Here is a 25,499-nt window from a genome sequence, read left to right as displayed (position 1 = left end):
ATTTAACAATTAGAAACAAGGATCCACATACTCAATAAAACATGCAGTATTTGTGAGGAACGGGCCCAACTTTAAATGCATTTCCAACTTCTGATGATTTCTCCGGATGTGGTCCCACCAGAAATCAAAGACTATGCCCCAAAGCATTTCTGTGTGGTGTACACACCTAGGTGTGTGCAGGTCCATGAGTGGAGGCTTAAGCAGCAGGTTGGGCGTCCGGCTCTTGAGTCAGAGTCTCTCACTAAACCTGGGGCTGCAATGGAAGCCAGCAAGCCCAACTTTTATCTCCACTCCCACCCACAGCACTGGGGTTAGAGGTGTGTACCTAGTTTTTTGTTTGATACGGGGTCTCGCTATGTAGCTCTTGTAGGCCTTGACGTCACCTCAAGGAACCAGCTGGCCTCGAACTCAGAGACCCCACCCTGTTCCCAGAGAACCCACACAGGAGCACTCTTGGCTTCTATTTGTTTGGTGCTAGTATCTGCACTCGGTTCTCACGCTTACACAACAAGCACTCTTACCCACCTAACCCTTCCTGTAGCCTTGGCGTATTTTTATAGAGCTCTATATTCCTTTCTCTGGGCTGGACACTTGATTCTAGGTCTAACCTCAAGGCTGTCAGGATCAGTTTTTCCAAAGTACTAAAGCACTCTAAATTCCTAGCAAAAGTATAGCAGGGTCTCAACCCCTCCATCCTCCCATCTGCCCTTCTCTCCTCTCTCTTCTGGCTAGAAGGATGGAACCTACAGGCTATACAGGTCAGGCAGCCACTGTAGAACAGAGCCATGCTCACAAGTTCCCATCTCTCCCAAACTTCAGGTAGCACTTCCTGGACCACATAACAAAGAGTTACAGTGATCCATCAATCACCATCCCCACCAGTGCAAGAAACCAAGGAGGCTCGATGGTTTTGCTCTACATCTTCAGAACAACAATGAAAATCACTGAGTGGTACATTTTTAAAGGTAATTTTATGGCACATGGCTTGTGTCACAATGAAACTGTCACATTAAAAGAGTAACAGAAGTTGCCATTTGACCATAACCAAACGGACATATTGAAAATGTAACCATCACACTGTTTCTTAAATGTGTTCTGTTAGAAACTTTAGAATTGCTTCCCCCCCCCCCCCCCAGGTTTTGACACAAGTTGTATCTGCTACTAATACTTTTTCTAGACTGGGTCTCATGGAGCCCAGGATGTCCTCAAACTCACTGTACAACAACAGGCTAGCGCCACCACACCCTGGCTTACGTAGTGCTGGGGATGGAACCTGGGCTTTGTGCTCAAAACACGCACTCACCAAATGAGCCACATTCCTGGTAAGCCTAACTGCATTTTATTCTTAATTGCCGGGACGACTTGATTTACTCCCAAAGGCAGAGAGGCCAGCTTTACTTTCCTCACAACTTGATTTGAATGAGAATGAGACCGAGCAACGGTGAGACAGCTACAGAGGCAGACGCCCCAGCTTGCAGGGAGGACGGTGTTTTAAAGTTTCCCTCCCTCGGCTAGCTGCATTCTTCCCCTAAAAATAAATTCCTCCAGCTCCCTCCAGAGCTACCCCTGACTGTCTTGCACCTGGTGAGAGGGTTTTCCACAAAGTAGCCAGCCCTAGGTCCCTTTCAGCAGGGAAAGTGTTTGCTTAACAAGTAACAAAGAAACAAGATGGGCTAGGTTTTAGACAGGATTTGGGGCTTTAAATAATGTAAGGCAGCTGGAGGTGAAAATTGCTGAAAAGTCACAGACGGGGCTGGAAGAAATGGAAACACGACCCAGGTTGGGAGAAATGAAGGAGACCTTGATACGAGATCAAAACTATGCTAAACTCGTGGTAGATAAACACAGGGAGGCACAGCTGCTTACCACAGCCAGGGTGCCTGGGGTGGGTAAACCGTGCAAGTGGCCAAATTGCTACTGTGTGACAAGAATGCAAATTACACCCAGCTATGCAAGGAACAGCCGGGAAGTCCGGAGCCATTCGCCAGTGAACTTAAGAAATCACAGACCCTCTAAATTTCTCTAACCTGCGACACTGAAAATAGAAACAACGTGGGTGCCCAGCCCTTGAGAAGATGAGGTTCAAAGCCAGCCTGGCATGGGGTAAGACCCTATGGTGCCAGTTTGATGAAGGTGGAAAGACAGAAGCCACTTCACAAAGCTGTCCTCTGACCTCTGGGAAATAATGGAAATAAGGGGCTTGAGGGGGGGGGTGTGCTTAGTAGGAGAGCTTTCCTAGTATGCAAGGAACTGGGTTCAAGTCTCAACACAAGAAAAATAAATGATAGAAAACAAATGTTTACTCTTTACAAGATCAATCCTTTTTTCTTTTCTTTTCTTCTTTTAGAAGGCCTTGTCCCTGCCCCAGAGAAGGGCTTGGAGACCAACAGGAGCAACAAACAGGGCCAAGTCTAAATCCTGATCCAGTCTGAACCAACAAGACACCCAATTCCCCTGGCCTCACAACACCTACAATCTAGGCTTGGGGGTGAGAGACGGCATAATGGACAAAGTATTTGCAGTACAAGCCTGGTGACCTCAGTTCGAATCCCAGAACGCACATAGATGTGTTAGGAGAATCTACTTCAAAGCTGACCTCTGACCTCCTGCACACGGGCTCACTCACACTTCACACACAATCCTCCGGGTCTGGAAGCAGGTCCATATGCACAGGTTATGTAACACTGAACACCGACCATATGCCAGGCATTCCGCTACATCCCTTTGACAGGTCACCTCACTGGACCCACGACTAGTCCTTATTCTCAGTTTAATACGGAGACTGGGACTTGATGATGTTACATGGCACACAGACGACAGAACTGGGACCAGACCACTAGGTCTATGAGACGCGGAGACGGCTCTCCTACCAGTTCAAAGGTTAATCATTCATTCAGACACCTGCAAAAACCAAAACAAAACGAACTCTTTCATTTCAAATCGCCCTTGCTCGTCAAGCTGTGTGCACGCTCCCAGCAAGAAATGGAAAAGCCCTTGAACGCCACAGCCCCGGATCTCAAAGCCCAGAGAACTGAGCAAAAAATAAAAAAAGGAGGGAGCCTGCTGCTTCTGTGATAAACTTGGAGGAACTTTCCCCCTCCTGGCCAAGTTTCTTCCACCAAGCTACAGATAATTAAAAGAGAAGATAAGGAAAGGACAGCAACAACAAAACGCTCAATTTGGCTGCGAGCAATCAAAGTTGCAGCGCACCTGCTGAGTTCTCAGCCCGGAAGGAATGTAGAAAGCAAGAAGCGAAACAGGCCCGGTTTGCACCCAAACGCTCGCAGGCAAGGGTGTCAAGATTTCCGGAGGGCCTAAAGTGGTGCAAGGAATTGCTGTGGGGGATACTCCACCCTTGACCCTGGCCCTGGTGTCCCCAAGCCGGGAGCAAAGAGCTGCATTTAGTCCTGTGACTTTTCTCTCTCCTTTCCAGGAAAGGTGGCTGCAGCGTCCATGGCACTGGGACAGGGCGGCTGGGTACCGTCTGCACCACTGAACCCCACATTCTCCACTTGGAAACCCCTTGTATGAAGAGGTGACTTGCATGGGAGGCGTGAACGTCCCAGAGGCACCTTTGGGAGTATGTTGTCTAGCAAGTAGTTTACAAAGGGTCCCCGTCCCCGGCGCCGCGAAAATCGCCCCGGCCCACTCACTTCTGCAGGGTCCCTCACAGGCCGCTCTCTGCTCCGCTGGCTCCTGGGTCGCTCCGGCAGCCTCCGCCCGGCCTCCCAAGAGCCGGAAGCGGTGTGCCGTGCGAGATCAAGCTGCGCGTGCGTAGGCCGGCCCCAGGGGGCGGGGCCCGGAAGGGGGCTGGGACTCGTCCTGAGGTTTCGCCTCCAGGCACCTGGGACTTTGGGACTTTGCCCTTAGCTGGGTCTATCCTTTCAACAACCTCAGCATGCATGTTTACAGGTACACACACCTGTACACACATGTGCAGGCACATATAAACAGCACACGCACAAACATAAAAAAAACGGAAAAAGAGAACAGAAAGCAAAAACAGCTACAACAAAAATCCCCAAAGCTAGTAGACAGGGTGTGAAAAGCACAACAGATTTCTCAGAGTATCACCGCTAGCTTTTGAGCCTCAGTCTTGTTCCTTGCTTAGGAGTACCTTTTTCTTCTTTAATAAACTGTATCTCTCTCTCTCTCTCTCTCTCTCTCTCTCTCTCTCACACACACACACACACACACACACACACACACACACACACTCCAGACACTCCCACCCAGGAAGCTTAAGCTGCCTGCGAACAAGGTGCTGAACACTGAGAAGCATATCAAAAACCCTACTGGGGTGGGAGGACAGCGAAACAGCTTGGTGGTTAAGGGTGCTTGCCAGCAGCCTGATGACCTGAGTTGACACCCGGGACCCACATCTTGGAAGGTGCCCCTGTACACACATATGCTATTATATACAAGTGCCTTCCAGCCCCACATAGGAGAGGGTGTCAAGGCTGGAGTTAGAAGGGGTAGTCGGACTGGTAATAAGTAATCTTGGCTAGGCTGAGGATGGAGATCAGTCCAGTAGAGTACTTGCCTAGCGTATAGGAAGCCATCTGCTGCACCGCACACAGCGAGCATAGTGACATATGTTTGTCATCCTAGCAGGAGGTGGGGCCAGAAGATCAGACATTCAAGGCTACATAGAGAATTTCGGATCAGACTTGGCTACAGGACATCCTGTCTCAAATACACAAAGTTAAAAAATAATAATAAGAGTAAGTAAAAAGTAAAGTAGAAAAATTACACAATGGGGTGAAACAACGGCATTAGTTCTGAGTTAGGCAAGAACTGTTTTTAATATGTGTTTTTATTTCTTGGGTGTGTTTTCTTCAATGTGTGCATGTGCACCATGTGTATCCCTGATGCCTGAGGAGGACAGAAGAAGGTGTTTGATCCCTTGGAACTAGAGTTATGAGTGGTTATGAACCACTATGCGGGTGCTGGGAACCAAGCATGGGTGCCTACTCCCAGGCAACCAAACAAATGTGGAATTTTCTTTCCGCCTCTTTTTCCTCATCTATGAAAGAGACGTAGAGGTAGATGAGGATGCTCTTCAAAGAGTTAAGTGTTTGGGACAATGGAAGTGCTCAGCACAGCAGGGCTGTCCCTAAATTTGGGCCATCTTTACCTACACGGCAAGTTTGAAACCTGAGGGTAGCCAGGGTTACATGAGGTCCTTTAAGAAAGAAAGGAAGAAAGAAAGAAAGAAAGAAAGAAAGAAAGAAAGAAAGAAAGAGAGAGAGAGAGATATGGGGGAGACCATGGGATGGGAGAGAAGAGGAAGAGAGGAGAGGAAAAGAAAGAAAAAGAAACCACAACATCACACCTACTCCAAAATAGGAAAACAGCAAGTTCAAGGTCTTTTTGGGTGAGTTCAAGGGCAGCCTGGATAACTAAATGAGATTCTGTTTTAAAAACCAGGCTGGAGGTGTGTCTCAGTGGTAGGGTACTTGCCTAGAATCCCCCAGTGAGGAGCTGGGGGTGTAGTTCACTGGTAGAATACTGGTTAATGTGTCCTGGGTTCAGTCATCATTACAGTAGATATTAGTAGCCACAGGCAGACTCCCATAGTCCTTTAATTAGCGAAAGGACACTTTGAAAGCTGGGGAAGGGCAGGATAATGAATAAAAGCTTACCACTCAGGTGCCTGGGAGGCACCAGGCCTGTTCTTACTTCCAAGTCTGTGTACACACTAGGGATTCCTAGTAGTCTCAAATAACTCGTTCTCAACTGGGGCTTCTCTGCCCAGCACCAACTCAAGACATTTGACAATGTTTGGAGACACTTTGTCCTAACATTAGGTTAGGCAGGTGCTATTAGTGCCTAGTGGGTCAGGAATCATTGTTCGAAGAAAATTACTTGGTCCCAAAGGTCAATAGTGCTGATGTCCTGCGCTTGAACCTTGGACTTGCCTGAGTCTTGATTGTAAATACTCTGTAGTTTGAATTCCTGCTACAAACTGCATACACTCATTCATGAGTACACACACACACACACACACACACACACACACACAATAGAATCTTATGTGTTCAGGTTGGCCTTGAATTCACTATCTAGCCAACTTCAGTGTTGAACTTCTGATCCTCATGCCTTCACCTCCTGAGTTTAGGGATCACAGGCCTGCACCTGTCATGCTGAAGGTGGAGTCCAGGGCTTTGTACATGCACAGCCCAGCCCAGCCCAGCCCAGCCCAGCAGTTTTGTACAGCCCCCTGGAGGGAGGAAACTCCATGTTATGAGTTGAATTCTCTCTCTCTCTCTCTCTCTTTTGGTTTTTCAAGACAGGTTTTTTTTTTTCTCTATGGCTTTGAAGCCTGTCCTGGAACTAGATCTTCTAGACCAGGCTGGCCTTGAACTCACAGAGATCTGCCCGCCTCTGCCTCCCAAGTGCTAGGATTAAAAGGTGTGCGCCACCACTGCCCGGCATGAATTGATTCCTTTCAATTCGTATTTTACAGCCCCATCCCTCCCTTTATTGCAGAATAAGACCACGGCTCAGTAAGTAGGCTTGACACCAAGCTCGATGACCTGCATTCTAAACCCAGAACCCAAATGGCGAGAGAAGAGAGCTAACTTCTGTACCTACACACATATTCACACAGAAAATAAAAATAAATAAAGTGCGACTAAACTAAAGATCAAGCCCTTGCACATGTAGTCGTAACTCACAAGGAGCTTCATAATGGACTAGGCTGAGTTCCTACTCCAATGTGATGATGGGTCTTTAAAGGAAGGGAGGTTGGGAGGCTGCCGTGATGACACAATCAGTAAAAGTACTTTCCTTATAAGCACAAGGATCCAAGTTCGATCCTCCAGAACCCATGTAAAATAACATAAATAAATAAACAAATAAGCAAGCCAGCCAAGCATGAGGGACACAATGCTTATAACTCTAGTAGGCAGAGATAGGAAGATCCCTGGGGCTTGCGGGCAGCAGCTGAATCAGCAAGCTCCAGGTTCTGTGAAGACCTTGTCTCAAAAAATGAAGTGGAGAGTAATAGGGGGAAATACCCAGAATGATTTTCTGGCCTCCGCACGCACGTGCACCGTGTGCATATATGTCCATGAATGTACTTGTACACACATCCCACATAAAACAAGATGGATGGCACACGAGGAAGGACTGCCAAGGTTGTCCCTTGGTGTACACACATGAACAGACACACGTACAACAGAAAGAGAAAAGAGAGTTTGGGAACCCAAAGTCCACACAAGAAGAACCTTGCAGGACGACACTGCCACAGGCTGTAGAGCCGCCAAAAGCTGGGAGAGACCTGACACCCTCCAGAAACCTTGACCTTGGCCATCCAGGTCCCAGAACTATGACAAAATACATCTCCGAGAATTCAGCAGGTAAGCACCAGACATTTGGTCACCACATCAGATAAATGCCCCGCCTGAGTCTAGGTCCTGCTGGATTTTCCCAAGGCCAAAGCTGAATCAGGGAGCTTAGTCACCATCGTCAGTGACTGATTGGTCCACTGCTTCTCTCCAGGTTGCTGCTGACACTTGCTCACACAAGTGAGAATGAAATAGAACCAGGAATGAATGTACCAAAGAACGGAGGGACAAAAGGAAGGAAAAAGACAGACGCCCCCATTGGGCGGATGGATGGGCCTGGACTCACCTGAGCTCAGCAAAGGTTTGCCACACAGAGGGCAGTTCGAGTGGCCCACGAAGGTTCCTCGCACCAGCTGGTGCCCATTGACACACTCCCGCCTCCCTGGAGCATCCTGAATCTTATCCTTTAGGTGTGCAGGGCTCTTCCCCTACATGAGACAATGATGGGTCTCAGTATGTCTTCTGCATGGCCTGATATAAGCCCCTCAAAGCAAATGAGTGGCTGAGCCCCTCTCCTGAGGACCTCCAACCAACAGCTTTCACCCACAGAACACTCCAACTGCTCTACCCTACAGAGTGAAAAAGCCCAAGCTCTGGACTTGAACTCCCACCAATCTGCACCCTGAAAATCTTCTCCCTCCCTCAAGAAATCCTATATGAGCCTTGTCTTCTGCTCAGTTTTTTGCTGTTTCTCACCTGAGCAGAGGTAGCCACCCTCCTGGGTTTTCCCCTACCCAAACATCTTGTGCGGGGGTTTGTTGTTGGGGTGTGATATTGTGGTATTCCTTGGCTCCTTTCCCCTCAGAGCTGTAAACACTTAACATCTGGTCCTTTTATGCCCTCCACTTCCCTCCATCCAGTCCTGGCTTTCATCCCAGGGTTCCTGAGTCAAGGGTACTTTTTGGTGCTAGGGAGGGGTGAGTGAGTCAGTCCCCTCACCTTCTCTTTCTGCCTGGTGACCCTGCTTCGGAGGGAGCTCAGGCTGCGCTTCACTCTGGTGCTCTTGTCTGTCTTCTCATTCTTGTTTGCACCATCCTCACTCCTAGAGGGTGGGAAGAAGGTGAGGAAGGGCTCCAGGGCTTTCTGAGGAAACTCTGGGAGGTGCTCCTGGAATCTGTCTCCCCCTGATGTGACCTGTCTGTGGTTCCCAATTCCCCACCGTCCCTTTCATTTTTTCCCTTTTTCTCTCCCCCCCTCCCTTCCCCTCCCCTTACTCTGCACCCAGGCAGTCTTTGAACCTGTGATTATCCTATCTCAACCTTTGCTCTCTAGGTGAAGTCTGCTCTTAGCGGAATTGGCGTAAAGACCCCACTATAGCCACTGATGGAAGCTTGTGCTTACTCAGACAAGAACTCAAACCAGGTGAGGTTGGAGTGGGTTCCTCCAGGGCTGGTAGACATGTGAGCTCGCTGACGGGCCCTGTAGGGGCAGAGTGGGACAGTCATTTAGTCCCCAGGCAACTTAATCCTTATCATTCATTTCTGCATCCCCCCCAGGCGCATCTCAGGGGCCCTGCAAACAGGGACATGACAGCAGGCTGTCCAGCAGAGGGCAGTGGTATTGTGTCTGGGACAAACCACATGAGCATGACAGGAATGTTTTCTAACACATTATAGGGAACAGACACCTTTTCTCATTTGTTTCGTTCTCTATTACGTTTCCTTCCTTCATCTCTCTATCCTCCTCTTCAGCACCCTCCCTTTCCTCCTCTCTTTCTTTCTTCTCCCCTTGCCCCCTCCCTCCTCATTCTTAACCTCCTCCTCCTTCCTTCCCCCTCTTCTTTGGCAGAGTCTCACTACATAGCCTAAGTTAACCTTAAACTCAAGTCTTTCTGCTTCATCTGCCTTCCAAGTGCTGGGATGAGCGGTCTGGATCACCACACCCACCAGCTCCTTTCTTCTTTCTACCAGATCCCTGTAACTCTCTACTCTTACCCATGGCCACGCTTGTCTCCCCACATCTTCTCCCCCACGTATACTCCCCCGTTTCTCCCTAACTGTCTCATGTTTGTCTTCTCCCGCACCCAGCCATCACACCTGCTCCTTTGCACTCACCCATGGTAGTGTCGCAGTTCCTGAAGCACTTGTTGCACTATCAGCCTAGGGAAGGGGTGGGTTACAAACGTAGGCACTCTGACCAGACCCCGGGCCCCCATGCACACTCTAACTGGGTGCCCTGAAGGCCATGATGTCGTCCTCCCAGCAAAGGTTGTTCAAGAGAGAAGTCCCACTACATGAGACTAAGCCAGATTAGGCTAGTATGGTCACTTATGATAAAAGAATTCTTTTTGAAACACGGTCTCATGTGTTTCAGGCTGACCTCCAACTTACAATTAGCAGAGGCTACCTTGAACTCTTTCAGTTCTCCTGCCCCCACCCACTGAGTGCTGGGATGGCAGGTAGACACTACCACATGCCTGGTTTGTGTAGTACTAGGGATGGGATCCAGTGCATGCTAGGTGAGCACTCTACCAAATGAGCCGCAGTCCCAGCCATGGTTGCTTACAAGCAGCAGCTACATCCTCTGGACCCAGCCTCTACCCGCCTCCCCCCAGCCAGTCCACTGGGGTACTCCTGTCTGTCGCAGGACAGACACTCACACGTGGTCTGGCTCCACATGGTCCTTTTCCAGACACTCCAGCACAGGTGGTTCAAGGCCTAGAATCAGCCCCCAGTACAGGGGTTGTAGGAATGAGCAAGGGTTCTGCTCTATACCCACCCACCTCCAGGCCCGGAAGCGTTAGAGGCTGTACATAAAACACGAGCAATGTCTCAGGGAGGAGAGGCGGAAAGAAGCCATGGACCACGGACTGCACCATCATCTTAATGTGTCTATGCAAAGTTAACAGACTCTCCCAGGCATGCTCAGGAGCTACACTCCCTGTTCCTTCTTTCAGAGGAAAGCCAGGGAGGCTCAGAGCCACCCAGAATAGCAGGTTGGAACTGTAGGGCAGTTTGAGTGACAACAGAGAGGTGTAGTCTTTGGCTAGAGATTCAGAGACCAAGAGGGAAATAAGAGAGAGCCGAGCAGAGCGGGAGAGAGAGGTAAAGAGGGGATGGAGAGAGAGAGAGAGAGAGAGAGAGAGAGAGAGAGAGAGAGAGAAACAGTGCAAGAGAGAGATGAAAGAAGAGAGTGGGGGAGGGAGGACAGGGGATGGAAGAGGTGGGATAGAAGATGGCTCAGTAGGTAGAGGTGCGGGCTCCCCTGGACCCACACAGTGGGAGGAAAGAACCAACTTCTGTCCTCTGACCTCCACATGTGTGCTATGGCATGTGCACATCCTTCTCAACACATCACCCACACATTATCAATACTCACAAAAATCAAAAAGGAGTAAAGGAGAGGGAGGAGGGAGGGAAAGAGAGAGAGAGAGAGAGAGAGAGAGAGAGAGAAACAGAGAAGAGAGGAGGAAGGAGAAAAAGCTAGAGGCACCCCCAGAGAAAGGCAGATGACAGACATTGGAGGCAATGCGCTCTTTCTGGACCCATAGGACTGCCAAGTTCCTACCCTAGTAACCCCGTGCTCCCTCTATCTTCCTGCCCTTCCTGAGGCCCGCCTGGGGCTCAACCCATGGAGCACTTTCCTGTCTCAGCCACTTGATGTGCCCCAAAGACATTCCCAGGCCTGGCTACCTTGCACAGGTGCAGTGGACGCCTCTGAGCCAGATGTCAGTTCCAGACAGCTGATCTCCTCATGGGACACAGGCACTGACTTGGATCTTAGCCTTTTCTCAGGGCTGATACATTCCTATCAGGGGAACAGGATTAATTGCCCTGCCCCAGGTCAAGGGCACCCCAAGTACCACACCTCCTCCCCCAGCTCCAGTTTCCAGTCACACTAGGTCCTCCCTCTACTCAATCAGGCAGTAAGCCTTTTCCAGAACCCCTAGTTATATTTGAGTTATATATGATTTCATATTCAAATCCATATGAATGGGAAATACCCCTAGCCATGAGTCATGTTTAGGGACAAAGATGTCCCAGATGTAGGTGATGCATTCCCTAGGTGTCAGCTGCCGTCTCGGTTCTGAGACTCATTCTCCCTGGGTGCAGACCCCAATTATGGTTTCCTCTCATTGCAGGCTGCACCCTCGATATGGATTCTTTATGCCTGGCTGGGGCTTCAGGATAAGCGGACAGACTCTCTTTCTCCTAGCCTGCTGCTAACATTTATGGCTAAGATCCTTCCCTCCGTCTCTGTCCCTCTGTGTGCTCGTGCTTGCGTGTAGAAGCCAGAGGACAACTGTGGGAATCATTCCTCAAAGCACAATCTACCAGTTTTGTTTTAGCAAATATTCCTCACTGATCTTGTAAAATAGGCTACGCTGGTCAGCTGGTGAGTCCCAGGGATCCTCTGTGTCTCCACCTCCACGGGGCTGGGATTACAAGCATGCCCCCCCCACACCTGGCTTTTTATACTGGGCTCTGGGGATCCCACTCAGAGCCTTATGCTTGTAAAGCAGACACTTCTCGGATGGTGCTATCTTTCCAGTCCTATGATTCTCCTTTGATGGGAACATGTCCATGGTAGAGAAGATTCTTTGACCCTAGGGTAGTGTCAGATGTGACTATGGTTTGTTCAGTCTGAAACTCAGGTTAGAGTTGAATCCCCATTGTGGGGTATTAAAAGGGTGGGAATTCCAAATTTAGATACGGGCCCTTGGTGTGGCAGGGGGGGAGACTAGGGTTGCATTAATGTTGTTCAGGCTGGAGCAACCCTGAGTGCCATCTTTTTTTGGTGACAGGGTCTCACTGTGCAGCCTTGGCTACCTAAAGCTCACTGTGTAGACCAGGCTGGTCTCAAATTCAAAGATCTGCCTACCTCTGCTTCCCAAGTGCTGGGATTAAAGGTGTGCACCTCCATGCCCACACCGCCTTTAAAAACTGTGTATGTAAACTGGACGGTGGTGGTGCATGTCTTTGATCCCAGCCCTCAGGAGGCAGATGCAGGTGGCCCTCTGAGTCTGAGGCCAGCCTGGTCTACAGAGAGAGTTCCAGGATGGCCAGGGCCACACAGAGAAACCATATCTTGAAAAAAAAAAAAACCAAGAAGAAGTGTACATGCGTGTGCAGTACATGCATGTGTTTGTGTGACTATATGCACATGTGCATGGAGGTCAGAGGTCAACACTGAGTGTTTTCCTCACTCTCCACCTGATATTTAATTTTTTAATTGATCTATTTGTGTTTTTGTGTCTGTAGAGGTTGTATTTGTATTCGCATGCGTGTAGAGGTGTGTAGAGGTGGAGGTTAAAGAACACCTGGAGACTGAGTTTAAGTCATCAGGTTTGGTGGCAAGTGCCTTTACTCACTGATCCTTCTCACCAATCCTCCACTCTGTCTGTCTGTCTGTCTGTCTGTCTGTCTATCTACTTTGAGGCAGCATCTCTCATGGTGTGTCACTGAGCCTGGAGCTCATCAGCTGGGCTAGGCCATCTGGCTGGTGAGCTTCAGGGATCACTCGTCACCCCGCCTTGTTAGAATTACAAGCCTGCACACCATGCCCCAAGCCTTTACATGGGAGCCAGGGAACCAAACTCAAGTCTTTGTGTTTAAGCAGCAGGGTCTTTACTGACTGAGTCATCTCTCCAGCCCCAGGGAGATTTATCAGAAGGAACAGGGGGCTGTGGAGATGGCTCAGTCCATAAAGCGCCATGAGGATACAAGTGAGAACTCTGGGCACATGGCTTATGTTTGTAATCTCGGTGCTAGGGAGGTAAAGACAGGTAGACTCATGGGGCTTGTTGGCCAGTTAGCCTACCCTACATAGCAAGGTCTTTCATTCCACCCACCCACTCAGAGATCCCAGTGATTCTCCCTCCCTCCCTCCTTCCTTCCCTCCCTCCCACCCTTCTTCCCTCTCCTTCTCTCCCCCCTCTTCCTTCCTCTCTACATAGTCCTAGCTATCCAGGAACTCACTATGTAGACCAGGCTGTCCATGAACTCACAGAGATCTGTCTACCTTTGCCCCAAGTGCTGGGATTAAGGGCACACTCCTTCATGCTCATGCCCAGCTTTCTTAGCAGAAGCCCATGAGAAAGCCTGTCTCAGAAGAAGACAGACAGCACTGAGGAATGATATCTGAGGTTATCCTCTGATTTCCACACCCTCTTCGCATCCTACATTCTCGAACATGAACATGTGTGTGTGTGTGCTCGTGTGCTCTCACACACACATGTATGCACACACACATGCAGGCACATACCCATGCACACACAAGACCCTGAAGTAATATACATGGACACTTCCCATCCGTTGCCTTGTGATATACTGAACCTCTAAGGACCACTGGATAAGAAAGTCATCACCAAACACAACCCTTGACCTTAAACTTCTGGACTCACAAGCTAAAACAAACTTCTTTTCTCTATAATACACCTAGCCTGAGGAATTGTGTTTTACACACACACACACACACACACACACACACACATACACACATACACACACACACACTATTGCAAATAATATCTCTCAGGGCCCAGAAATGTCTTAGCCGTGGACTGAAGTAGGGAGCTCCCTCTTTCCTTAAGAGTGACCCTTGATAGCTATGGGGAAGATGCTCCCTCCCACTCAGGCACTGGCATGGCAGCCCAGAGGGGTGCCTCCTGCTGGGTTTGGTGTAGGTTCTGCCTACCTTGCTTGAGGGTTCTGCTGGAGTCTCACTGTCAGGTGAGCATACTTGGGTCCAAGTATTCTGCCCCTCTCCAGACAGATTCAGAGTAAGGCTCGCCAGAGTCCGGGGGAGACAGGCTCCTTCATCCACCATGGAGGCATCAAGGCTGAGCCTGAGGGAAGAGCAGACATTGAAGTTTTAGTGGGTGGTATCCATCTGGCCATGGCCTTAGACATTCAGAGGCAGGAGGGAACTCACAGAACTCACAAAGATGTTTCCCTATCAGGGAGAGAAGTGGGGCACACAGCAGGCTCCAAACCTTTCAATACCAGAGGAGTCTGCATCTTCAGGGAAATTTCCCCACTCCTTTCTCTTTTTCTATGATTGTTTTCTTTCTTCCTCCCTCTCACTTCTTCCCTCTCTCCAGTTTCCTTTCTTTCACCCCCCTTTCAATATTGAGGGTGGAGCCCAGGGCATTCTGGGTGCTAGGCTGAACTCCAGCTGAGCCCTCTTGGAGGAGTTGAGGCACACAGTGTGGGGCGGATGGTGGTGACCACAGTCCCTCTACTTTGGATGCAGCTACTGTGGTGGAGGGAGCCCTCATCTGTGTTTAGATCACGTGTGAGTCTGTAGCATGCAGGTTGGGGACAAATTTTGTGTAGACATTCCACCACTTACAGGCCGGCAGGCATGGGTTTAACATGGTGAGTGTGAGGCAAATGGGGTCTACATGTATGCACACATGTGTTTGTATGTGCAGGGATCCACACATGCACGCTCACATGTGTTTGTAAGTGCAGGAACCTGCACATCCAGGGTCACACGTGCTTCTTCCCAATTACAACTTCCCCTTTGGAGGGAAGGGGAACCCTCAGAAACTCACAAGAAAGCTCACCAATCTGATGTGTGAGAAGTTCATACACAGTTGCTGGGGGAGAGGAGACTCTTTGGTGGAGCCTCCTGGAGGCTGTGCAGGGTGTCCCAGCAAGGCAGCCTTTGTGAGTCAGAGTTGGCACTCACGTAAGTAACTATCTACACTCACATAAGTAATCCCTTGCCCAAACTCCTGTGAGCGGCTCCAATGAAGTCAGATCTCTGACCTGGACTTGGATGGAGTCATTTCTTTGGTCTGTCACTGGGTGCCCTATCTGGGGTAAAGAGATGTTTGGTTTACATCTCCTCAGCAAAAACACACAACTGGGTAACAGGCAGCACAGCAGTATGTCCTGAGAACTGGCTGTGGCCTCCCAGACAGTAGGCAGTGGAGGGGGGGGGAAGCTGACCTTCGACAGCTCCCCGAGCAGCTCCGTGGCCTCTCCCAGCTTCGTCTCTGAGGCAGGACTGGATCTTCTGCATAGCTTGAGCAGAGGGACTCCCTTCTGGCTTCTTTTCTGGGGCTCTCAGGCTCTATAGCCACTTCTGACTGCTGGTGGTCAGAAGGAGCCCCTAAGCCTAGATCCCGGAGGTACTCGCTGCCCTGAAGGGCTCCCATATCCAGGCTGAGGTCTTCTGCGCTCTCGCTGAGGCTTCTTGAAAAGTCATTTTCCTACAGGTTGGGAAAAGAGGCTGTTGGTCAAGGGGTAACAGAGGTGAGGTCTCCCGGACTCAAGACCCTATTCCTCAGCACAAAGATGGGCTTATCTTCCTCTTGTCCTATGGGAACTCATTTCTCCAGTGGTATGCTGTGGCGGTTTGAATAAGAATGGTTTCCAACCTTGCTTTGGTACAGTATTTCCTCCCTATGCCCCTTTCCTCCTTGTGGAATGGTAATGTATATTCTGTGTCATTGCATGTTGGAAGTATGTGAACTGCTTTTTGGTTTTGATTTTACAGTGGATTACATGTAAGAGATTGCCCTGAGTCTCAGCAGAGATTGGACTTTTAAACAGTGTTGAGACTGTGAGAGACTATGGGGACTTCTGAAGCTGGACTATACATATCAGCCTATGAGGAGTGGCTCATGGTGGTTTGAATAAGAATGGCCCCATAGGCTCATATATTTGAATGCTTAGTCACCCAGGAGTGGCACTAGTTGAAAGGATTAAAAGGACTAGGAGGTGTGGCCTTGTAATAGCATGCCACTGGGAAGAGCTTTGAGGTTTCAGATAAGCTCAGAATCTCTCTGCCTATAGAGTGTGCTTGCCACATGATGAAAACGGACTAAATTAATGAAACTGTAAACCAGCCCCCAATTAGATGTTTCTTTTATGAGTTGCCATAGTCATGTGTCTCTTCACAGCAATAGTACAGTGGCTAAGATATATGCCTAGCTGGGGGTTCAAGGCTTTTACATCATTTCTCCAAAAGTCTTCTTAGCCAGAACCACACACCCCTTCACTGTATGCATGGGCCACGTTTCCCTTGTGCGTGTGTCTGTGTGTGTCCCTGTATGTGGAGGTAGAGTGCACATGTGTATGTGCATGTAAAGGGCAGAGGTCAACCCTGGGCGGCCTTCCTCGGGGCCTTAGTTTCATTTCCTGCTACTGGAATACAATTCCCTGTCTAAATCAACTTCAGGGAGAAAGGATATTTTTGGCTCATAGTTCCGGATTACAGGGAAAGGTGCCACCCACAGTCAGATGAGTTTTCTCTTTTCAGGAAATATAAACTCTGTAAGCCCCTCAGAGATGCCCACAGGCTAACCCAGTGTAGACAACCCTTTATGAAGACTGTTCCTACATGCTCTACACTGTGGCAATTAGACAATCAAAAATAATCATCCCCTTGGTTTTTGAGACAAGGTCTGTCTTAAAACATACCCGCTTGCCCATACTGGTTAGTCTGTGAGACTTGCCTGTCTTCCCTCAACAGTGGGATTACACCTGCTACTCCTCCAGGCTGATCCAGTTTTGTTTGTTTATTGGCTTTTGTTTTTTTGAGATAGGGTTTCTCTGTGTAACAGAGCCCTGGCTGTCCTCGAACTCACTCTGTAGAGTCCTGGAACTTGCTTTGTAGACCAGGCTGTCCTGCAACTTGTTTAGTAGACTAGGCTGGCCTCGAGCTCACAGAGCTCCATCTGCCTCCTCGCAAGTGCTGGAGCTAAAGGTGTGTGCACCATCGCCACCCGACCAGGCTGTACTGTTTTACGCAGGGCCCTGGTATTGAACTCAGGTCCTCATTTTGCATAACAAGTGCTTTACAAAATGAGCCACTTCCCCAGCCCAGACTATATTTTGTTTATTTGTCTTTTGGCTCTTGTGGGTGGTTGCCAAGAACAGGCTCATACAGATATCTGCTTACAATCTGCTTTCCATGTTTTTAGACAGGGCTTTGCTGGATTCCTCTGGTTAATGAGAAACTCACTAGCCTCAGACTGTGAACCTCCTGCCTTGGTGACACCTGCCTGGGACAACAGCCATGCAGTTCCCCAGCTGGCTCTACTTTCAATTATTTTCTCATTATTTTTTACTTTTTTTTTTTTTTTTTTTTTTTTTTTTTTTTTTTTTTTTNNNNTTTTTGAGACAGGGTTTCTCAGTTCTCCTGGAACTCACTCTGTAGACCAGTCTGGCCTCGAACTCACAGAGATCTGCCTGCCTCTGACTCCTGAGTGTTGGGATTAAAGGTGTGAGCCACCACTGCCCGGCCTATTTTTTTATATTTATTTATTTGTTTATTGTGTGTGCTTCTACATCTGAGGGCAGCTTGTAGGAGTCTGCTTTCTCCTTCTGCCGTGTGAGTCCTGGGACTGGTCATCAGGGGTTGGAGACAAGCTTCCCTACCTATTTGAGCCATCTTTCTGGCCCTCCTTTTGGTTCTTTTTATACATATACCCAGAAGCAGTATTGCTACCTCTTAAAGTAGTTCTCTGTTTAAGTTTTATGAAGGTGAGGGATTGGGGATTGAATCCAGGGACTAGGCAAATACTCTAGCACTGAGTTATATACCTACATACCTAGCCGTGTGTGTGTGTGTGTGTGTGTGTGTGTGTGTGCGCGCGTGCACACACACATATGCTCACCTGTACATGTGTACATGCACATGTTTGGGTGTCTTGTCTATCACTCTCCACCTTATTTTTGGTGACACAGTGTCTGTCACTGAACTAGAGCTCATGGTTTGGGCTAGGCTGATTGGTCACTACGCCCTGTGATCGCCCTGTTTCTACCTCCACCCCAAGTGCTGGAGTTTTAGACATACTCCATCATGCTTAGCTTTTTATGTAGATGCTGTGGATCTGAACTCAGGCCCTCATGTTTGCATAGCAAGTACTTTAAAAACTGAGCCATCGCCCCAGCCGATCCCTCCCCCCTGTCCTTAAATACCCTCTCTGATTTTCAGTCAGTCTCTTTCTAAATGACCACAGTATAGTTGTGGCTGGACCAGAGCGACCTTGCCCTTGGCTGCAGTCTCTTTTCGGATCGCACCCATCCCCTAGGTTGCTCTATTGCTGTTCCCGAAGCCTGGACAGCCTCGTGTGGACTCCTGTCTCTTTCACCATTGCTTCCCCACAAGGTTTCCTTGTATCTCTGCTTTTCATCTTCCCATAAATATAAACACGTCAGGGTGGACTCTGGGCTGGTGCTGGGCTCCCTCCTTTTCCAGTGTCTGGCCTCTCTCATCCCAGGCAGCAGTGGGAGACAGGCCAGAGCTTGGGAGGAGGGTTCTGGGAATCTAAAGCACAGTCTGTCCCAGCTTTGAGCCAGCAGGCACACTGGAAGAAGGGAAAGCCCTACCCCTCCTTTGCCTGGAAGCTGGAACACTTTTTCAGACTCATTTCCCTGGGTGAGAAAAGATGGGAGCCTGTCCACTGGGGGCTTTCCCAGAGACCTAATTAAACACTGTGTTCCAGGCCTGACACCCTGCAGGAGGATCTAGGAAATTTCTGCTCCTGCTCCCCAGACCCAGGGAGCCTTGGATTGTGTCCCCTCACCGCCCACCCCCCGCCCCAACACACTAAATTTCTGCTCAGTCTAAAGTAGAGGCAAAAGCATCCCAAACTTCCCTTGGGCTACCACGTGCAGACCCAGTGTACAAAGAAACACTTTATTTTTGCACTGCTGTGGGTTGAAACCCAAGGCCTTGAGCAGGTTAGGCAAGTCCTCCAACTGAGCCACACCTTCAGTCCCTCGTAGGGAACAGGCAACACTGAACTACTCAAACAATATAGTCTACTCTTCACTGGGTAACCGGTAGGCAGTCCTCCTACCTCTGAGCCACACCTCCAATTCTTGGGTGTTTTTTGAAGCACAGACTAGCTTGAAACGTGAGATTCTCCTGTCTCTGTTTCCCAAACCATACATAGGCTTTTAGTTTTAAAAGGTAACTAGTTACTTGTTTCATTAGCTTTTAGAAAGAGATGGCTCACCCAAACAACTTCAACCATACAGTGTCTCTGTTCCTGTTTTGCCACTTAACAAAGTGTCTGAATTTCAACAAACAGCAAATAATACTGGAGATTCTTAATCTGCAAACCCAAAGTCTGAAGGCTCCAAAAAAAGTTGAGCCCTGACATGCTAAAGCAAGTGGAAAATCCCACATGTGACAGGTCACAACCAAAAGGCAGTGATGGGAACCAGAAATATGGTTCCACAGGTTAAAGCGTTTCCTGCATAGCCGGATAACCTGAGTTCAGTCCCAGAAAACCACAATGCTGAGACACTGGAACAAAATAAAGAAAAAAATACCATTAAAAAATGAAAACCAAAATAAAACATAGGCTGCAGAGGTGCAGTTAAAAGCAAGCATTGCTGTTGCAGAGGTCCTGAGTTCTGTGCTGCTGGAACACCACTATACCCAATGCACAATAGCCTGGGACTCCAACTCCAGGTGATCTGCTGCCCTCTGTTGGCCTCTGTAGCTACTGCACTCATGTGCACAAACCTCCACACATACAGGCTTAATTTAAAAGTACCCCTCCCCCTGACAAATGCAGAGACACAAAGTAGCAGAAGAAGTACATTCAGGCCATGTATATTAACTATACATGAGATATCAATGAATCCAAGGTTTAGATGGGCTTTCATCCCTAAATTATTTTATTAGGTATACACAAATATTCCCAACCTGGAAAAGTCCATAATCAGGGCTGGAGAGTCAGCCCCATTGGTAAAATGCTCTCTCAACAAGCATGAGAACATGAGTTTGATTCTCAACATCCATATAAAAATAAAAAATTCTATAACTTCATCAACTGGAAGCAGAGACAAAAGTCTAGACAGCCATCAAGACTCCCAAATCCACAAGCTTCAGGTTCAGTGACAGATCCTGTCTCAAAAACTAAGATAGAGAACAATTAAGGAATATACTCAATGTTGACCTCTGGTACAGTGGTTTGAATTGGAATGGCTCTCCACAGACTCATGTGTTTGACTCTTTGGCCTATAGAGAGTGCATTATTAGGAGGTGTGGCCTTGTTTCAGGAAGTGTGTCACTGGGGGTGGAGTTTGAGGTCTCATATATGCTTACGCTATGCCCAGTATGGGACAGTTCACTTCTGCCATCATAAGGATCAAGATGTAGGATGCTCAGCTCCTTCTCCAGCACAATGTCTGCCTGCATGTCACCATGATGATAATGGGCTGAACCTCTGAAACTGTGAACCACCCCAATTAAATGTTTTCCTTTCAAAGAAATGCTAAGACAGAAGTTAGTACCAGGAATTGTACTGACGGATTTTGCATGTCAACTTGACCCAAGCTAGAATCATCAGAGAGAACCGTGCCCCAGCTGAGGAAATGACCGCAGTGAGACCAGTTCTAAGGTATTTTCTCAATTAGTGACCAATGGGGAAGGGCTCCCCCCAATTGTGGGTAGTGCTATTCCTGGGCTGGTAGTCCTGGATTCTATAAGAAAACAGACTGAACAAGCCATATGGAGCAAGCCAGCAAGCAGTGCTCTTCCATGGTCTTCGTGTCAGTTCTTTCCTCCAGTATCCTGCCCTATTAGAGTTCCTGTCCTGACCTCCTTCAGTGATGAACTGCAATGCTGAAGTGTAAGCCAAATAAACCCTTTCCTTCCCAGAGTGTTTTGGTCATTGCAGCAATTGAAGTCCTAAGACAAATTGTTTTTTATATCATATTATATTATATTATTTATTTATTTTTGATTTTTTTTTGAGACAGGGTTTCTCCGTAGCTTTTTGGTTCCTGTCCTGGAACTACCTCTTGTAGACCAGGCTGGCCTCGAACTCAGAGATCCGCCTGTCTCTGCCTCCCAAGTGCTGGGATTAAAGGCATGCGTCACCACCGCCCGGCCCTAAGACAAATTGGTACCAGTGTCATGGGCTTTGCTGTGACAGACCTTACCATGTTTTTGGGAGGACTGTGGAAGGACTTTGGAACTCTGGGCTAGAAGAGTTAAGAGCTCTGGGAGATGTTCTGTGGGAACTTGGAAGATAGGAATGTTGAAAGTCATGCAGAGGATGAAGGCCTGGCTTGTGAAACTTCAGAGCCATTTGTTATTTTGAGTTAAGATTTTTATGGTTCTGGTTAGCAGGGGTTGAAGAATAAGCTATGATTAACAAGACAGCAGAACTAGTAAATGCAAAACTTTGTTTTGTTTGGGATACTTGATGCTGGTTGGTCGGAGCTAAAAAATTAATAGTGATTAAGAAGAGAAAAGCATCACTGAGGTGAGATCTTCTGGGAAGTGTTTCCTGAGAGCACAGAGAAGCTGTGTTCCAGAGGCAGCCAAGGTTGTACTTTGTGCTGGCAGCCAGATTTGATAATGTGTAAGAGTCACCCAGGTGGCACAGGGTTTTGAAGGCTGAAGGGTTCACGGAGAGCAGCTGAGGCTTGGGCCACTGTGAGAAGCTAGGTGAGGCCATTGGTGAAGGAGAAGCCTCAGTGACAGCTGAAAGCCCAAGACTGAAGGGGTCATGCAGAGAAGTTGAAGCTTAGCATCAAGAGAGCCAGGACAGGCTATTGGTGAAAGGGCAGCCCAATTGTAGCAAGGGACGCAGGACTTTGGAGATGCTAGTACCATGCAGTCAGTGACCACTGAGAAGAGCAGCAGCAGCAGCAGCAGCAGCAGCAGCAGCAGCAGCAGCAGCAGCAGCAGCAGCAGCGGAGTGGAGTCAGCCAGAGCCTAGAATACAAGTTGTGTGTGCTGCAGAGGGTGGTACTGGAGAAGTGACCCAAAGTCTTTGGAGGAGACAAGACTGTGAATGGATCCCAGACATTGGAGGATTGGAATTTGGTTTTGCTTTTATTTGATCGTGACTATACCCTGATCTTTCCATCTTGAAGCAAGAAAATATTTTACCAAAGCCCACAGTTGAGAGACTTTGAAAAAAAAAACTTTGTATTTTAAAAGAGATTGGCTATTTTAAAGAGACTGAAATTTTAATGTCTGAAATTTTAAAGTCTGTGGGGACTTTTTAAGTAATTTAGGTTTTTAATGTGAGATCGTGGGGATGAGTAAGAAAGGAAGGGCTGTGGTTTAATAGTGATGGGTTTGTGTGTCAAGTTGACAAAGGGTTGTCAATGACACACAAACATCTGGCATCCACATGCATGGATGTGCAGCCACACAGACGCATGCACATATATACAAGTCTGAAAATCAAGCTAGGTATGGTGCCTCACGTGAGATCCTGTATCAACAAAACTCCACATGTACCCCAAAGCCATGCCTGGTGCTACATGTCTAAAACCTCAGCACCTGGCAGGTAGAAGCAGGAAGACTGGGAGTTCAAGGTCCTCCCTGATTACTTAGTGAGTTTGAGTCCACCCTGGGTTACATGAGACTCTGCCTTAGAGAAACGGGTAAAGAGGGCACTTGGGCAGTAGTTAAGAATGAGGACCAGGGTTCAGATTCTCAGAACCTACCTAGAAGCGGGGTAGATGGGGCAGCCCCACTATAATCCCAGGGTAGGGGGGAGCAGAGCAGAGACAGGAAACCCCCAGAGAAGATGGCTGACCAAACTAGCAGTCCCAGGTTCAGTGAGATATCCCGCCTCAGTGGATAAGGTTGCAAGAGATTGAAGAAGACTCCCATCATCAACCTTGGGCCTGCAGACACCAACACGCACTCACCCCCCAGAGCAAATAAAGAAAATTAATGCCAGCCAGTTTTGATAGGCACACTTGGCTTGTTCTGTTTGGGTGCTGGGGTTGGATCTAGAGTGTGACCTGCTAGTACATGCTTGTCCACTGACCTACATCCCAACACAAACAAGAAACCAAGTGCCCTGGTTAGCTGTCAACTTGATACAACCTAGAGTCACCCTGGGAGGGGGAGCTTTGACCAGAAATCGCACAGAGAAGAATGGCCTGCGGTCATGCCTGTGAGAGGTTGTTTTGACTGATGGGTATGAGAGGGCCCAGACTACTATGGGCAACACCATTCCCAGGCACATGGACCTGTACAAAAGAAAAGGCAGGCATATGGATCTGTATAAGAAAGCAAGCCAGGCCCGGCGATGGTGGCGCATGCCTTTAATCCCAGCACTCGGGAGGCAGAGGCAGGCGGATCTCTGTGAGTTCGAGACCAGCCTGGTCTACAGAGCTAGTTCCAGGACAGGCTCCAAAGCCACAGAGAAACCCTGTCTCGAAAAACCAAAAAAAAAAAAAAAAAAAAAGCAAGCCAGTGAGCAGCATTCCTTTACAGTCTCTGCTTCAACTCCTGATAGAGTTCCTGTGATTCCTTCCTTCAGGGATGAGAAGTAACCTGGAAATGGAAAATGAATTAAGCCCTTTCCTCCCCAAGTTGCTTTGGTCATGGTGGTTGCCACAGCAACAGAAACTGGACTGGAACAGCAAGTGAGCATGCATGACTTTCATTCTCCCTGCCCTTGACTGTAGATATGAGACGGTGAGCTGTCTGAAGCTGCTGCTTCAGCTTCTCTGCCATGGTGGTCTATAACCTAGAATTAGAAACTAAAATAATCTTCTTTCTTTCCTAAGTTGCTTTTGATAAGAGTGTTTTTTTATCACAGCAACAGAAATGAATCTAGAACAGATTTGTGCAGGTTGGCTTTGAACCTATGACCCTCAGTCAGACACTTGAGTAGCAGAGAGGACAGGTCTGGGCCACCAGGCCCAGTAAGGAATTATTTTGTTTGTTATACAACACGTGGCTCGAGAAGGGTGGGCACAGAGAAGGGCTACAGCCAGTGTTCACACCAGGGTGCTGGCTCTCTCTTTACTGAGTTAAACATTTCTATTAGTGCTCTATAGAACCTAGGGTCCTGAGCACCCTAGGAAACTACTCCATCACTGTGATACATCCCACTTCCTACAATGGCTTTTGTTAGTTTAACCTTGGACGTGATCTCTGTTTGTTTATTGTTAAATATTTTTATAATTACATTTTGTGGATGTGTGGTGAATTTGCACAGTGAGGCTGGAGGAGGGTGTCCGGTGTCCTGCTCTCTCACTCTCTACCTTATTCCCCTGGAACAGGGTCTCTTACTGACCCTGGAGTTAGGTTGATCCCAGCCAGCTCCAGTGGTCCTCCTGTCTCGGCCCTCGGGATTACAGAGGTGCATAGGTCTTCACGGTTGAGCATCAGAGTGTTCTTGATGCTATTTCTCCAGCCCCAACCATGGAGAAAGTCTTAAGCCTCTCAGACCCTCAGCGCGACTATCTCTAAAATGATTATCCTATGGCCAGCTTACATGATTAGTATGGTGGTAACAATGGGGGGAGTTTTGTAAATCCAAAGACTAGTACATTGCCAGCCTTCAATCAATGCAAGAAAATCTGGTTATTTTTTATATTGCAGGTTTTAATTTAATTAAATTTATATATATATATGTGTGTGTGTGTGTGTGTGTGTGTGTGTGTGTTTTGCCTTGTACAGGAAGAGGCCAGAAGAGGGCATAAAATCCCCTGAAACTGGAGTTGTGGATGGTTGTTAGTCACCCTAGGGATGCTGGGAATTGATTGAACTTGCGTATTGGAAGAGCAGCCTTAACCAATGAGCTTCAGTCAGACATTTGACTCCCTGTTCTTGTTTTTTTATTTTTTGAGACAAGATCTCACTATGTAGCCCATCATGGCCTTAAACCCTTGATCCTCCTACTTCAGCTTTCCAAGTGGGAATTAAGAGGCTTGTGATAGCTGGGTGGTAGCGCATGCCTTTAATCCCAGCACGCAGGAGGCAGAGGCGGGCAGGTCTCTGTGAGTTCAAGGCCTGTCTGGTCTACAGAGCAAGTTCCAGGACAGCCAGGGCTACACAGAGAAACCCTGACTTGAAAAAAATAAATAAATAAAAGAAAAGAGGCAGCCGGGGCGGTGGTGGCGCACGCCTTTAATCCCAGCACTCGGGAGGCAGAGGCAGGCGGATCTCTGTGAGTTAGAGGCCAGCCTGGTCTACAAGAGCTAGTTCCGGGACAGGCACCAAAGCTACAGAGAAACCCTGTCTCGAAAAACAAAAAAAAAATTCCCATTTGAGGAAATTGTGAATTTTATGGATATTCGTGAGTGAATTTAACTCCCTAATTCATTTGAATATGTTTGATGAAGCATGATTTTGGGGGTTTCATTTGGCAAGCATGTGTTTAGTTTCTACAAAAATATCAAATAACCTCCTTAATTTTCGGTGCTGTATTGTATTTCCACCAGCAGTGAATGTGTAAGAGTAGCTGCT

The 25,499-nt window shown here is 48.1% G+C and overlaps 1 protein-coding gene across 3 annotated transcripts in view; it reads right to left on the bottom strand.

Moving 5' to 3' along the window:
- Arhgef18 (Rho/Rac guanine nucleotide exchange factor 18) overlaps positions 1 to 25,499 on the bottom strand; it is a 114,023-nt gene that overhangs the window by 66,291 nt on the left and 22,233 nt on the right. For all 3 annotated transcript variants that reach the window (XM_050127387.1, XM_050127386.1, XM_050127388.1), the window contains exons 3-10: positions 15,251 to 15,513; positions 13,989 to 14,139; positions 10,985 to 11,099; positions 9,952 to 10,009; positions 9,407 to 9,451; positions 8,694 to 8,771; positions 8,292 to 8,394; positions 7,639 to 7,780 (exon numbers count right to left, since the gene is read on the bottom strand). In XM_050127387.1, the coding sequence (XP_049983344.1) occupies positions 7,639 to 7,780; positions 8,292 to 8,394; positions 8,694 to 8,771; positions 9,407 to 9,451; positions 9,952 to 10,009; positions 10,985 to 11,099; positions 13,989 to 14,139; positions 15,251 to 15,513 (955 nt within the window). The remainder of the gene's footprint in view (positions 1 to 7,638; positions 7,781 to 8,291; positions 8,395 to 8,693; positions 8,772 to 9,406; positions 9,452 to 9,951; positions 10,010 to 10,984; positions 11,100 to 13,988; positions 14,140 to 15,250; positions 15,514 to 25,499) is intronic.

The sequence above is a fragment of the Alexandromys fortis genome, unplaced genomic scaffold (genome assembly GCF_014885135.2).
Source record: "Alexandromys fortis isolate MF-2015 unplaced genomic scaffold, M_Fortis_MF-2015_v1.1 scaffold_271, whole genome shotgun sequence".
NCBI classification, from domain to species: domain Eukaryota; kingdom Metazoa; phylum Chordata; class Mammalia; order Rodentia; family Cricetidae; genus Alexandromys; species Alexandromys fortis.
This window is presented reverse-complemented; position numbering and strand designations above follow the sequence as displayed.